The sequence below is a fragment of the Phymastichus coffea genome, unplaced genomic scaffold, assembly GCF_024137745.1.
Source record: "Phymastichus coffea isolate CEN01 unplaced genomic scaffold, Cenicafe_Pcof_1.1 PCOF00072, whole genome shotgun sequence".
Lineage (NCBI taxonomy): Eukaryota > Metazoa > Arthropoda > Insecta > Hymenoptera > Eulophidae > Phymastichus > Phymastichus coffea.
In genome coordinates, this window is record NW_026706883.1 from 1,092,501 (window position 1) to 1,107,155 (window position 14,655).

At 34.9% G+C, this 14,655-nt stretch overlaps 3 protein-coding genes across 3 annotated transcripts in view; 1 reads left to right on the forward strand and 2 right to left on the reverse strand.

The window, feature by feature from the left end:
- LOC131667960 (tachykinin-like peptides receptor 99D) overlaps window positions 1-6,517 on the forward strand; it is a 48,918-nt gene extending 42,401 nt beyond the window's left edge. Inside the window, exons 5-7 of the mRNA XM_058941744.1 lie at window positions 1,344-1,540; window positions 2,232-2,377; window positions 4,274-6,517. Of these exons, the coding sequence (XP_058797727.1) occupies window positions 1,344-1,540; window positions 2,232-2,377; window positions 4,274-4,482 (552 nt within the window). The 3' untranslated portion in view covers window positions 4,483-6,517. The remainder of the gene's footprint in view (window positions 1-1,343; window positions 1,541-2,231; window positions 2,378-4,273) is intronic.
- Window positions 6,518-6,698: 181 nt separating this feature from the next.
- Window positions 6,699-10,146, reverse strand: LOC131667959 (phenylalanine--tRNA ligase alpha subunit). Its single transcript, XM_058941743.1, has 8 exons — window positions 10,049-10,146; window positions 9,663-9,963; window positions 9,098-9,444; window positions 8,649-8,986; window positions 8,385-8,569; window positions 7,955-8,316; window positions 7,766-7,867; window positions 6,699-7,545 (listed from the first exon to the last, which is right to left on the reverse strand). The coding sequence occupies exons 2-8, from the start codon at window positions 9,801-9,803 to the stop codon at window positions 6,909-6,911; spliced, it is 2,112 nt and encodes a 703-aa protein (XP_058797726.1). The 5' UTR covers window positions 9,804-9,963; window positions 10,049-10,146; the 3' UTR covers window positions 6,699-6,908.
- A 1,564-nt stretch (window positions 10,147-11,710) lies between these two features.
- LOC131668017 (uncharacterized) lies at window positions 11,711-13,612 on the reverse strand. The gene is made up of 7 exons (XM_058941826.1): window positions 13,478-13,612; window positions 13,146-13,389; window positions 12,896-13,088; window positions 12,670-12,815; window positions 12,402-12,584; window positions 12,161-12,327; window positions 11,711-12,066 (listed from the first exon to the last, which is right to left on the reverse strand). The coding sequence occupies exons 1-7, from the start codon at window positions 13,486-13,488 to the stop codon at window positions 11,940-11,942; spliced, it is 1,071 nt and encodes a 356-aa protein (XP_058797809.1). The 5' UTR covers window positions 13,489-13,612; the 3' UTR covers window positions 11,711-11,939.
- Window positions 13,613-14,655: the final 1,043 nt, after the last annotated feature.

The following is a 14,655-nucleotide window of genomic DNA, read 5'->3' on the forward strand; positions in this document are numbered from 1 at the left end:
CGCCGTGAACGGACCAAATCGCTGCCTCGATTCTCGTACGGCGGCGAGCTACACGGATGACTGTCGAGCGATGCACGCGCGCCTAATGAACTTTCGCGAAATCCTCGCTGCTTCGAGGGGTCAATCGACTTGGCCGACAATCTTTTTAAGCTGCTCGCCAAACTCAGAAAACGGCATCTGGATCTGCGAATAATCGAAACGTAACTTTCCACGCGCGCGCGCGCACGGTCTCGTTTTAATTCCCAAACAAAGTTATCTCTCGGTCTGAATCCTGGACGAATTCTACGGAGTCTGCACAAAACTATATCCAATAGGATTAGAAGGAAACTTGGTATGAAAGTCGACTTAACATTCATCCCGTAGTGCGTCTCGTGAGTAACGCGAAGCCATAACCAATCGCCAAAGAGCTAGAGAGCGAGCGAGAGAAACGAGCGCAGGATATACCGTAACGAGAGCTAAGAGGAGTTTTAACGGAAGCAAGCCTGCAATCAACGACCGTTGGCGCGAGTTCGAGAGGCGTAAAATATCAACAGTAGACACACGTTCGTGGCTCTTTGTGCGATCAGTCGTGGTCAAGCGGATTAATCCGCTACGACGGTCGGAACGGTGCCTTTTTTGTTCGCGGCTTAGCGAAATATCGAGAATATTTGGAAAAGCGTACCTCGAACGAGCCAGCGGTCGACAATAATATCTTCCACAAAGCAGCTTGACGACAATGAGGTTAGACTAACATCGTTACATTAGAAGATAAACTCTCTCTCTCTCTCTCTCTCTCTCTCTCTCTCTCTCTGCGTACGCAGTTCAGGATTAAAGCTCCCAGAGTATGAGTGAGAGGCTGCCTGGACTTATTCCACTCTGATTGTCAAGCTTAAGCTATTACTCTCTCTTGGCATTCAACATCTTCAATTACGGCTTGAATTTCTCGCTCGGGTGTGAAACGACTCTACGTAAATGTGAAAACATACAATCAAACACGATTGTCTTGGAAACTAAAACTAGATAAACTGTAAGCTGCATAGCCGTAAGTAGCTCAGCTCGAACGCGATAACATTGACGGCTTAAAGCCTTGGCTTCAAAATCTAATCATGGCACTGGTCAAAAATCGGGCAGCTCGCTCGGGGCGGCGGGCTCTCCCCCGCTGTTGGCATCACTGTTGCAAACACTTAAAGGGATTATCTCAGCGAAGCCCTAAAGCGCTCTGCGGGTCAGCCATAAATTATAGTCGTTCACTCTCTTCCTCCCCCCTCCTCCTGACACGACACGTCCTGCGCTCAAAACTTCCAGAATAGAATATGTAGGTGTTGCGTGCGCGCTCCTCGAGTGACCAAACGCGCGTGTTGCAGGTGGTGAAGATGATGATGGTGGTGGTGGTGATATTCGCGGTGTGCTGGTTGCCGTTCCACATATACTTCCTGGTGACCTCGTACCTGCCCGAGATAACGGACGAACCGTATATTCAGGAGCTGTATCTTGCCATTTATTGGCTGGCCATGTCCAACAGCATGTACAATCCGATCATCTATTGCTGGATGAATTCAAGGTAAGCCTACCACCATATCCGTTAATTAGATTGTCGGCGTGAGCGCGCACTACAAAGCGCAGACCTATTAACAACAACTTCGGCCTACATTCGCTTTCGCCGCTTGTTTTTCCCTTTCGAATTCAACTAATTGATTGGATCATCGTGCGCGATATTAACACTCGCCTAAGACAACGGCAAGCTCACTTTGCTTAATTAAATCTAACCAAGTCTTCTCCACGATCGAGAGGCATGCGGCAGACAAAAACGAAAGCGAGCTAGCTGATCGCAGTGCAACAAATCCGGGCTGCTCGTGCGCTCGGCCAATTTTGCTTTTTCACGACGATCCGTCTTGCTTACTTGCTCGTCACCCGACGACCAGTTGGCGGCGGTCACAGATAAAAGCCCTGCGCCGGCTGTCTCTCTCTCTCTCTCTCTCCCTCCCTCCCTCTCCCTCTGCCCCTCCGAGATTCTTCCATCGTAACGACGCATTACTTTACGAAAAAAAACGACAAATTTACGCGGCTTTCCTTTTCCCATTTGGCATTGCCTGCGTTGAGCGCGCACGTGAATCCGTTAATGTAAGTAGCGTTTCGTGCGCACTCGAGCGAAACGAGCATTATAGAGCTCGAGGCTGTCTCGACGCACATGTAGACAGTGAATTGAGCGAGAACAAACCGGCCGTATGTTAATTCGAAATTTCGGCCCGCAGGTTTAGACGAGGATTCGCGCAGTTCTTCAGGTGCTGCCCTTGCGTGCGCTATGGACCCGAGCCAGCACTTTCACGCTCCGAGGCTGTTACTTCGAGATACAGCTGTGCTGGCAGTCCCGAGATTCGCAACAGAATATCAAGAAATGGTGAGTGCCGCTCGGCCGATCGCTCGTTTACTTGGACTACTTGCGCGATCGCATCCTTTTTCTGAGTCCTTGACGACGACGTTCGCCGCGGAGTTGGGCGCACGGCTGTCGACGCGAATAGTATACAACAGGGGTGCGCTCGCGGCTCGAATTACAGCGAAAGCGTTTCCGCTGAATTATTGATATGGCGCTTTTGCGCTGTGACGTCGTTAATGATTCAGTAACAATCAACATGCGAGCGCAAGCAAACAAACGATCGGCAGCAATAACACCATAGTTGGGGTGGGCTCAAATCCAATCAAACTAATTGCAATTTAAGCCATAAAAATGGAGGATTTTCTCATCCCTGTCGTACGGCGCTGCTTGCCAAAAGTGGCATCGATTCTACAGAAAGAGAAAGGGGTCGAAGTACGCTCGCGCGACACACATCGGACCAATCGGTGAATGATAATTGATCGGCTAACGACTTGGCCAATAGACGTTATAACTCAACCTGAATGGATTTTGACGTTTGATTACTATCCTCGCTCTCTCACGCTCTCTCACACTCTCTCTCCCTCCATCTGTCGCATAGATGCTACGGTCGCTTGACACGTGGCATCTAATACAACGTTCCTTTTGGTTGATACGGCCGACCTTCTCTTCGTCGTTTGACGAATTATTACTTTAAGGATGCCAGGCTTTTGTGTTCGACAGTTTTACCATATCTCTCTTACTCAATCACACGCGTCGACTGTTGTTGATGGCTGTGATGACTATTCTTGACAAACGATGAGGCAACCGAAGGAAACTAACGGCTTTTAATTAACCAACTTTTCCGTTCAGGAGTAAATTAACGACGTTTAATTAGCGATACAAAGCAAAGGAGGAAGGAAAGAGATAGGTAAAGGCGACTGTTTAAATTACCATTTATATTCGGAGATAAACTCGCGTAAACAAACTTTCCTTTCTCATTTCTTATCACTTCTGGCTCTTTCCTTTTGTATAATTTTCTGAGAATTCTCCACGATCTCCTTTATAGGGTTACACCATGATTTACTTTTCTAGCCGAAGTCAATGACGCCTATTTCCATCTCAGTCTCTCCCTTTCTCTCTTTTTAATGCTACGACGGCCACGTCGAATAATTAATTGCGCTCGACAGAAGTATACTCTTATTTTGTTCTTTCTTCCATTGCTACGCGGACAAAATGTTTTTAATTTTTTTGCGCGCGATTCTTCTTTCCAACGTTAATCCGTTCGGCTATTAAAGCTTGCCGAGTGCAAGTAAAATCGTGGACACGTGTCTGGACTGGCTTTTCAAAATTGGTCTGCAACGTCATATGCCGTTTTCTCCGTTTCTGTCCTTAATAAATGAAGAAGAAAATGAAAGTGAAATACATAGTGATTGACTACTCCTTCGACCTGTTTACCCTCGCATAAATGTCGAGGTATGTAGGGTAAAAGCCTATTAAAAGTAGAAAATGTCTGACGTTAACGCGAGACAAGGAATCTATACATACGAGAAAAAGGAGGAGGCAGCAAAACCCAGAATAGGAGTGGAGCGAGACTCGTGCGTTTACACTTTCACGCGAGCTTATATTTTATTAATTATCTTCTTTTGTTGTTTTCTCTCTCTTTTCTTTCCTCGTCGTCATCCATAATCAGGGTGCAGGGTTCGATTACAAACGGCTCGCTTCTTCTTTCGGCGTCGTGCCGGGAGAAAGCATTTCGCGTTAATTACTTCGTTACTTCGCGTGCGATCGATGTAAGCAAACAAAGAACTTTGGCCTTTGTACCCTGGTCGTCATTTCGCAGCGCCAATGAATATCGATTGCGGGCCCTCGCTTCTCGTCGAAGACAGGCGAGAAGCGCCAAATCACGGCCCTTTTTTATTTTCCGCTTCGTTGTTGTCGCAGGAACGATGAGATTGCCATTGCATTTGCAAGCGACGACTGCCGAGACGACGTCGACACTGGCAACGTCGCGGCGCAACAGTTACGCTGACAACTTGGCGGTCAGTTTCGAGAACGGAAATTCACGACGAGGCCGCGATAATTTCAACTTCAAACCGCGACTGCCCTACACCACTCGATTCCAAAAACTCGACTCACAGCCGAGCTCCTGACCTACGCCTCTACAACATCAACAGCAGCAGCAACAGCAGCAACAGCAGCGCAACGACGACGGCGAGCCCGTTAAGCGGGTTTGCATCAACACCTGGCTGTGAATCCAATCTGTATAAGAAATAGCCTTGAACGAACCGCGCCTTTGTGAGTTCTTCCTCGCTGTTTTTCGGAAAACTAAAGCTTTTTTATCCGGATCGTTGAATTAAATTTCGTTTGCTATTTCTTGACATTATGCGGTATCATCCAATTGCAGGTAGTCAAATTCAAGCGAAATTAAGCTACTGTACATAAAAAAACAATCTCTACTAGCGACTAAGACGTGATGATTATATATCGACTATGAACCAAAAATTTTTTGCTGAGTCACAACATTTTCATTAATTACCAGCTCCTGCAGTAAAACAGTAAACAAGAAGAATGATAAGTGTATTAGCTTGGGAAATTTTTTTTTTATTGTAAATCAATAAGCTGAACTACATGTTATGTAAATACCCGCATATGTAGTTTTCTATCCAAGCACCACACTTACTCATCTGCATCAAATAATTATTAGTACAATAAAGTTAGAGTCGTTGTACATAAAACAATCTACATAACGATAAAAATCTACATAACGATTCGTGAAAAGAAAACGTTTATTCGCGTTACTTTTCTTATGTATTATGTAAAAAGAAATATATTTGTAATGATTAGACTGTTATAAGCAACTTTTGTTACGAAGATATCTATAATCCTATATAGATACGACATAAGCTATCGTTTAAATTTTTCACTATTCTGCTATTACAGAAGTTACTTGCGACTAAGAGCAAACTGTGTTGTCCGTGTAGCATAAATTTCTAAAAGAAAATATTAATAAATAAAAGCCACTGCTACTAATATTAACTAAACGCAATTTTCAAATAAACGTTCAATGATCAAACTCAATTGATGGACGATAAGACAACTATTTTAATCTAGTCATATATCTTGAAAAGCGTTCCCAGGTGAAAACAAAACAAAAATAATTTTGTCACCTTTTTTACGTTGATGATTAATCTAAATTATAGCGGATGCCTATTTGTAATTTTTCCACTATGTATTGTTGAAGTTCGATTATATAAGGAAATTAACGGAAACGCAGTTTATTAAATTATTCTTCTTGGAGAAGGAATTGTAAACCCTTGCCATGAGATTTTATTGTTAGCATTTTTTACTTATATCCATGTATAATTTATTATAAATTATTGACGAGTGTACAAGGTATTTTTAACACTTCTTTATATTTTTTTAAACGAGTATACTCCTGGATAATGTAAAGTACTATACGAAAGATTTTCATTCGAAAACCTATGTTACTTTAAAATAAATTTTTCAGGAAAACAACTCACATTGACAAGAAAAATTATCTAATACTTAATAATAATTATTTTGAGTAGTATCTTAGCAAAAAATTTAAGCAGACGAAAGATTTCATTTTGCTTTAAAAAAATTGTTACGTAAAAAATAATTGCATTTTCGATTTTTGATGGCATAAATAATTAAAGTTGTAGCGTGCCAAAAACATCGAATACCTCTGGATTGTAATAAACCTGGACAAATCTCATATCTCGAACAGAAGAAATCGTGTTTGATGGTGCTGAATAGAAATATATGATACTACATGTTACAAGTGAGATAATCATGTTATATATAAATGCAAATGTATCAAGTATATCGATCAAAAGATAAAAGAATTTTAAAAAATATTGAAAATAAAAATATTTATCTCGTATATGGAAAAATTAAGTTACTTGGAAAATATATGTATAATGAACAAACGAAATGAAGAATGTGCAATCATTATATACAGTATAACATTTTTTATGGGCCTATAACGCTGCGATTACAATGTAATATACGATACACCGACTCTAAAAATTATGTTATGATGGACCAATAAAAACATTTCGTATTCATGCATTCTGCATAAGTCACGCAGCAAGGGAATTGTAATTGTTATTTACGTACCGTGTACAAAATAATAAATGTTGCTAAAATGGTCTGTAGGTTTCTAATTATTTTTATCTCAAAATTTTTTCTGCTGTTTTCATCAATAACAAAATTTTTTTTTTGCATTAAAACGATTTATTTACAGTTATTTGACATATCTTCAATTACATTATCTACAATGAGCGAAAATTTATTAATCGTGGAATAATCTAGAAAATATTGAAAATAAAAGTTTTCTAGCATATTTAAAAACTGAAATTTTGGCATTATAAAATTATTTCAAATTATTTAAACACTTTTTTATAAGGAATGAGCATTATATAATTTATTTTTATGTACTTGAAAAATATTTAAAAATAACTCTTTTATAATACAATTTGAAATTTTATCATTATTTTAAAAAAACAATTGTTTTTTCTTTATCTTCAACACAAAAACAGTTTATTTTCAGGAATCACACATTTCGTACATCGAACAAAGATTCAAAAAAAATATCAATTATACACCGTTCTTCTCCATAAAAGAACTTCATTGTATCCTGAAGTTTTACTCTTCTGTATAACGTCTCTAATCTTTGCCGATTAAACGGCTCAATTTCCTCCAGCTTCCGTAGCAAAAAATCAACCTGATTGGCAAAAGGTACGCCAAGACTTTCATATCTCAATAGGTGAGGATTTTGTCGTTCAATAATTCTACTGAAGCACCGAACCACATTCACTTGACCAACGATTTCATTATCTTTGGAGTACCGTAAAGAGCAGACAGATGAATGATCGTCCTCGATTTTTTTCCATATAAGTACAAGCTTTAACTCCGGTAGTGAAGAATTGATAGAATCCGTGAAATGATTGCAGAAAGTTCTTAAATATGATAAGACTACAGGTATCGATGAGTGATAGTGGATTGATACGCGGACAGAAAATACTTTTTTCAGAAGTGAATATAAAGGCACCATAAAATAAGGTAGATGCCTCGGATCGCAGAATAAAACAGCATCTTCCGCAATATCTTTAATACTTGGTAGTTGTCCAACAAGTGATTCATCTACAGAACATTCGCCAGGATTTACTGAGGTTTCCGATATTTCATATCTGTCGACAAAATGCGTTTTGATTACATATGAATAGTCTTATTATCTTTCAGATAAGAATATAAACAACGAGAAAGTAAGCAAATTTCGTAAACTTAACTATAAAATTACAAACTCAACTATATATATTATTAAATAATTTTTATTATATAACCAATATAAATAATTTACAAAGAATAGAAAAAACTATATTAAGTCAATAAATTATTAAATAACTTTACTTGTCAAGACGACATAATGGATTATCCTGAACCATCTGCAAATCAACTTTTGGTCCAACCAGATCTCTAATGTTATTCAATCCATACTTTATCATGGTAGGTCTGTAAACATAATTACATTGTAATTAGTGCTATGAATATCACATAACAATACAATTAAGTTAATAAAAAAGAAACATTTTTTATTACCTTTCTAGAGATAAACCCCAGGCAATTACGTTAACGTTTTCTGGTAAACCCATTGGCAGTAACATTTCAGGCCTGAAAATGCCGCTGTTTCCAATTTCAATCCACTTTCCTAAACCTTCATGGAAACAGAATATTTCCATACTAGGTTCGGTGTATGGATTATAGGCAGGTTTGAACTCTAGTTTTGTAATACCAAGTTTATTAAAAAATTCGTGAAGTATGCCAATCAAATCTCCCAAAGTGAGATTATAATCTGCCACAACACCTTCAACTTGATGAAACTCAGCCAAATGAGTGGCGTCTAATGTTTCATTCCTGAACACTCTATCAATACTGAAATATCTTACAGGTTTAAATTTACCCTAAGACAACAAAATTTAACATAAGAAACATTTTTTTAAATGAAAATTTTTAATTCTATTTTACATACCTGTTTCATAAGCTTATAAAGCATACGAGCACTAACAGCAGTTGTATGTGTTCTCAACAAATTTTTTTGAGCTTCCTCTATTTTCCAATAATACCTATAACCTTGTGAACCATAGCCTCCCTCGCTGTGTACTTTTTTTACTCTTTCTAAATAATCTTCAGGAAAGGATGCACTTAAAGCAGGATCTACATCAAAATAATTTTTATAAAAATTCTTATTTTATTGTAATATCTTTTATAATAATTACCATATAACTGTTTGTACCTGAGATGAAGAAAGTGTCATGAGCATCTCTTGCTGGATGTTGTTGGGGTTGAAATAATGCATCAAAATTCCAGAAAGAATTCTCTACATAGTTATTGGTTGGCATTTCTTGAAAGCCCATCTCAAGAAAAATTTTTCTAAATTCTGTACGAACTTTTAATAATGGATGTAAATGGCCAACATCAAGTGGAGTGCCAAGAGCATCCAAATTTATAGGCTTGAATTTCTTATTCTTCCAAGCATCATTTACCAGCAATTCAGCAGTAAGATCAGCTTCTGCTTTTTCAATTTTGGTGGAAAAGCTTGGTCCCTTCTGAATCACCAAAATCTTTATGATACTAAATTCCACAAAAAAATATAGAAAAATTGTTCATATAGTATATTTAATTATAAAGAACAATAATTAAAAAGGAAAAAGGACTTAAGGGAAACATTAAAAGATTACCTACTTTTCTTTGATTAGTTTTCTTTTCTTATACTCTTTTTTTGAATCATCAGACAAAGTTTGTAATTCTTTTAAATTCCTCTGAATATCGTCAGAGATAGAATCCACTTTTCTTTTAATAAAAGTATCACTACCATTCTTAATTAATTCTACCCAAGAGGCTGCTATAGCTTTCGATAAACCTACTTTGGCAAAAGGAACTTTTGAAAGGATATCTACTTGTTTAACACCAACTGAATCTGGTGGTATAGCATTGTACACCGCAGCTTCATGACTACCTTTTTCAAGTACGTGTTGTCCTTCTTCAGTTAAAATCCATTCTTTGTGGCTGTTAGCTTCAACTTTTAAAAGCTATAGATAACAATGAAAATGTATTTTATTCAATTCACTTGTAACAACTATTTTGTTTAATAAAACTATGTAATGAAAAAATTAATAAAATCTTTTGTTTAAAATTATCTTTAAAACTTAATGGCTGCTCAAAAAAAATTGAAAAAGAATATTCATAAAATTAAAAAGAATAAAAAAATTTATATGTAGTGCATTAAATCGACCAAAGAAAAACTTACATCTTTAAAGTTCTCTAAGCTTTTGATAGTACCAATAATTTTCTGATGATCAACATTAAAGTGTTTAGCAAGATCTAAAGAATCCGCCTCATCATGCTTAGATAGATAGTCCAATATTTTTTCCATAAATTCTGTTGCCATTGTAGTACAGGTTTCCAATCACACGAATTCACGCAAACACCAAACATACGTTGCTAAACAAATTTCTTGTAAAGACCACGTGTCTTATTGATATTAATTGCCGGGTCTATACAGCTTTTTCGTTACATGCAGAGTTTACACGTTAACCGTTCTTTTACACCTGTTGTGAAACAAAATACAACCATGTTATTATTTATCCTAAGACCTGTGTGGAATTCAATAGACTATAAGGCAACCACATTTACCTTTCGACCAATCGTAGTGAAAAATGAAATAGATTACAGTGCAAATTTATCGGACGACGCACATTAATAATGATTAATGATCGAGTGTCCTCACGCTGCTAGAATAGTCAGCTAAAGGAACTCAGCGGGAAATCAACGAAAATCGACTGAAAAAAATTATAGAAAAACTGCGCGTGGTTAACAAAGATAGCAAAAGTTACTTATAACTCCGCGCAATTTCATTTTCATTGATAAAAAAATTATAAAAATTGATCACTCATGGATCATCGATAACTGTATTTGCGTGAAGTTTTAATAAAGTTTTTAGAGAAATAAATCTGTCCAATCGTTAGCAAAAATCACACGCAGTTTTTCTATCCAATCAAAATATTATTATAACCATCTGTTAAAGAATAAATATTATTTCTCATTATAGCCATATTAATATAATGAATAATATAAGTGTACATATCTATGTTACCGACTGATCTTTCAGGTGCGCGCAATTATGACTGTAGTGAAAAATAATATTTATTCTTTGACAGATGGTTATAATAATTTAATTGGATAGAAAAACTGCGTATGATTTTTGCTAACGATTGAACAGATTTATTTCTCTAGAAACTTTATTAAAACTCCACGCAGATACAGTTATCGATGATCTGTGAGTGATCAACTTTGATCATTTTTTTATCAATGAAAATGAAATTGCGCGGAGTTATAAGTAACTTTTGCTATCTTTGTTAACCACGCGCAGTTTTTCTATAATTTTTTTCAGTCGATTTTCGTTGATTTCCCGTTGAGTTCCTTTAGTTACAATATAATCAGATTTTTTTCATGAATCGGGATGTATTAATTAAGAGTACATTACCCGCGTAAATTACATAAATAGATGTACGTAAGGTGCATATATATTCGTGATGCGACTAGATTTATTTATTTGTTTTTGTATCAGCAATAAGTATTAATAATTACTAATAATTATTAATATATATTATTAATTATTAATAAATATTATAAATAAATATTTATAATTATTAACAATCAACTTGTTAGGTTACTGAAGGCCGCCATCATCAAATAACAAAATATCATTATAGATATATAATTAATGCGCTACATTAAAGGCTGCGAGTACAATCCATGGAAATAAAAAAAAATTTTGTTAATTTCATTAGAAATTTTCAGATTTTTCAAGTAATGACTGTCCTTGTTTTTGTTTAAATATATAAGTACTTGGACACTCGAAATTGTTTATAAATAATAAAATTAAGATGCTTTATTTAAATAATAAATAAATTAAAATTTAAAGTCATACAGCTAGAATAATTGTTGAATTATATAGATATTACGCAAAAGTTAAAAATTCGGTGGATTTGATCTTATGTATAAGACGGATTACGGAAAATTCTCAAAATGAAAAAGGTATATGTTCTAACCCTGTAAAAGGGCGGTAAATTCATGATAGAATCATAACAAAACTTAAATATCAAAACAAAAGAAATTGACCTGTTGTGACTTACATTGTGTATTAATGTGGCATAATAAAATATATAAGAAAATTATTTAATTTTCTTTATGTGTGAAAATGTTTGTGAAACAATATACAAAACTTAAATTAAATTTTATATAGCAGATTCACGAAAGATTGGGGCGGAATCAAAACAAACCTGTAGTTCTGTAAGTAAAAATTGTAAATCATGTTTTTATTTTATTTTGATTCAAAATCTATAATTGTTTAGAACAAGCAATTTTCTATAGAATATTATCTTGAGAAGTAAAAATTTATGTAAAAAATATACTTACATATTTATATAAAATACTTGTTACAATTAGTTCCTTGAGAATTATTAAAGAATTTTAACAAGTGCAACAGTTTCATAAATATTTCAAAACAAATAACTAGAAATAATTAAAATTTTTGAAGAATAATATTTTTAATAACTAAATCTATATCGCTTTCTCTAAACCAAGCTTCCAATATCGGATGTTTGATTAATGGTACAACTTTTTGAACTTCATCATTTGGTACAATACAACTATAAACAAAAAAGTATAATTGCGAATGAAAAATTATAATTTATAACTATACTTTTCAAAGATATTGTGATCATCTTTTTACATTTTACTCACCGTACTTTTTTATTTTTACAACCCTGCTTATTGTACTCATATCTCATCAATGAAAAAATGTATCTGATATATTTAGAATCTAAATTGGTATTATTAGCAGTATTGTAAGTATTAGTATTAATATTATTTAAATATTTTTCTGTTAATATCGGTACAATGTAATTGACCTAAAAAATAATGTTAAAGTAACAAAAGTTTTTAAATAGACTCTTATTATTAAAATGATTAAATTAAATTGTACCTGGTGCATACAATCTTCAATAAATTCTTCTGTTTTACCTAGAACATGCTTTTCTTGCTCTTGTAAAATAATTACACCAATTCTAGGATCGTTTGACCTACAAATTCTAAGAATATTTTGTGCTGTATTGGCTCCATCTTCAGCGAATGTTAACATGATTATGCTGCCATACTTATTTTTGCCCTAAAACATTAATTGAGCTTTTTTTAATTTGTTCTATTTTACTTGAGAAATGAATGTTAAAATTATAAATAGCATAAAAACATACATTTTCACTATTGTTATTTTGTCTATTATCACTTTCACAAAAATGTTTTGTAATAATTTTGGTAGTTTCATTATGTTTTGTAATTGGATACAAGACTAATGGAGCTCTAGGTAGAAAATCAGGCATATATATTCCATTTTTCAAATCTAAAAGATTATAAATAATCGGTAGTATATGCGAATTTGCCATTAGTGCTGCAAGAATATTTTTCAATGATTATTATTACCAGAACTCCTATTTTTTGTTATATCTTGAAAAAAATCATTAAAATAATCTGCTGTACGATTTATGATGTCTAGTCGATTAATTTTTTGCAATGCCAGAAGTACTTTATCTAAAGTAGCTCCTGGAGAGTGAACAAATCCTAATAGCACATAATAAGTTGGATCTTCAAGTCCTTTGAAGTCATATTCTATACACTGAAAAATTGTTATTTTTGTGAGCAATGAATGCAAATCAAAAATATTTTAACCCACTTTTATTTGTTCTGAAATAAGACCAAGATTAGCTGCAAATTTTTGCCAGTCTCCATAAGATTTTCCTGATGCAGTCGCACTTAAGAAGAGGCAGAGATTTTGTAGCAATACTCTACCCTCATCTTCGAAAAGATAAGCAGCATGAATTTGTGATCCCTTTTGACATTCATTTGAAAAAGTAGTTTGCAAATCTGGTGGACCTAAAACTTCTTGTCTAAGTTTTTCCAAATCAGGATCAAACTTTCTAAAAATATACAAACATATTACTTTGTACCTTTATTCTCAACAATAATTTTTATCACAATTAATATAAAAGAACCTCTCATTATTACCTAGCATGCATTGTCAAATTTACTTATGAATGAAATATATTTGAAATCATAATATAATATAAGCTAAATTTAATTTCACACAAAGATTATGACTAAATTATTTATAGAAAAATATGCTCACTTAATCCTCATGCATCACTAGCTGTGTGTTTAAAATAAGTAAAGTCAAGATTCACAAGTGATCATCAAAATGTCACAGTAAGAAGGAATTAAAAAGGCGGGCATTACAAAAGTAAAATAGATAGAAATATGTATATGGTTTAAAATATTTGCAAGATATTCTATTCTATAGACATGACGTTTTGTTGCTATAACATTTTTAGTTATCTACTAAATGAATAACATATTTCAGCAATTTTTAAGAAATCTGACAGTGATATTTATATTGAATCCATGTAATTAATTTGAAAAAATTTGTTCTGTTCTCTTAATTATTAAATTTCGAAATTTTTATTTTTTATGCAAGGTAAGAATTTTTAGAATGAGAATTTGATTTAGTTGTAAACTGTTTTATTGGAATCAATTAATGATCGTTTTTTAATAAATTATTTTTATTACAAAAATTCAATTTTTTTATTGTAACTTCAATTAAGATTGAGATATAAGTAGTTGAACTTACAGTATAAAAATTGTTTTTTAATACTCCCACGTAAGCATTTTGTTTATTTATGAATATTTAACTTAGAGGTGTCCTTTTTTTTTTTTTTTGATGGGAGAGGAGGGGAAAATCCTCAAAAGGACACCCACTGAGATGAAGTAGTGGGTAGTGCCGGATTTTTACCGGCTAAAAACCCCTCCTCGGCGATTACCAACCCGGAGGTTATGAATCAAGAAAGGGGAGGAGGTCACCCGAGGGGGGGGGGGGGGCAGTGATACTTACGCAGAGTGCAAGGCTTGGAATGAGGGGGGGGGGGGGGGACTTGAGAAGGTTATATTGGGGTGAGGAGCGAACAAGGTCTAGGGACTTTGTCCTTTGTTTTGCTGGTGTAGGACACCAAGCAGTTGATGATGGGGTTTGGGTGCTCGGATATTGAGGAACGGAGGTTTTAAGCGTAGGTGGCGGCAGCTTCCTTGATAGAGGGGAGGCCGGTTTCCCGTAGAATTTGGGAGTTTCTGATGAACCATGGGAAGTTGAGGGCATTGCGAAGTATGCGCATGTAGGTGCTCTCAAGTTTGTT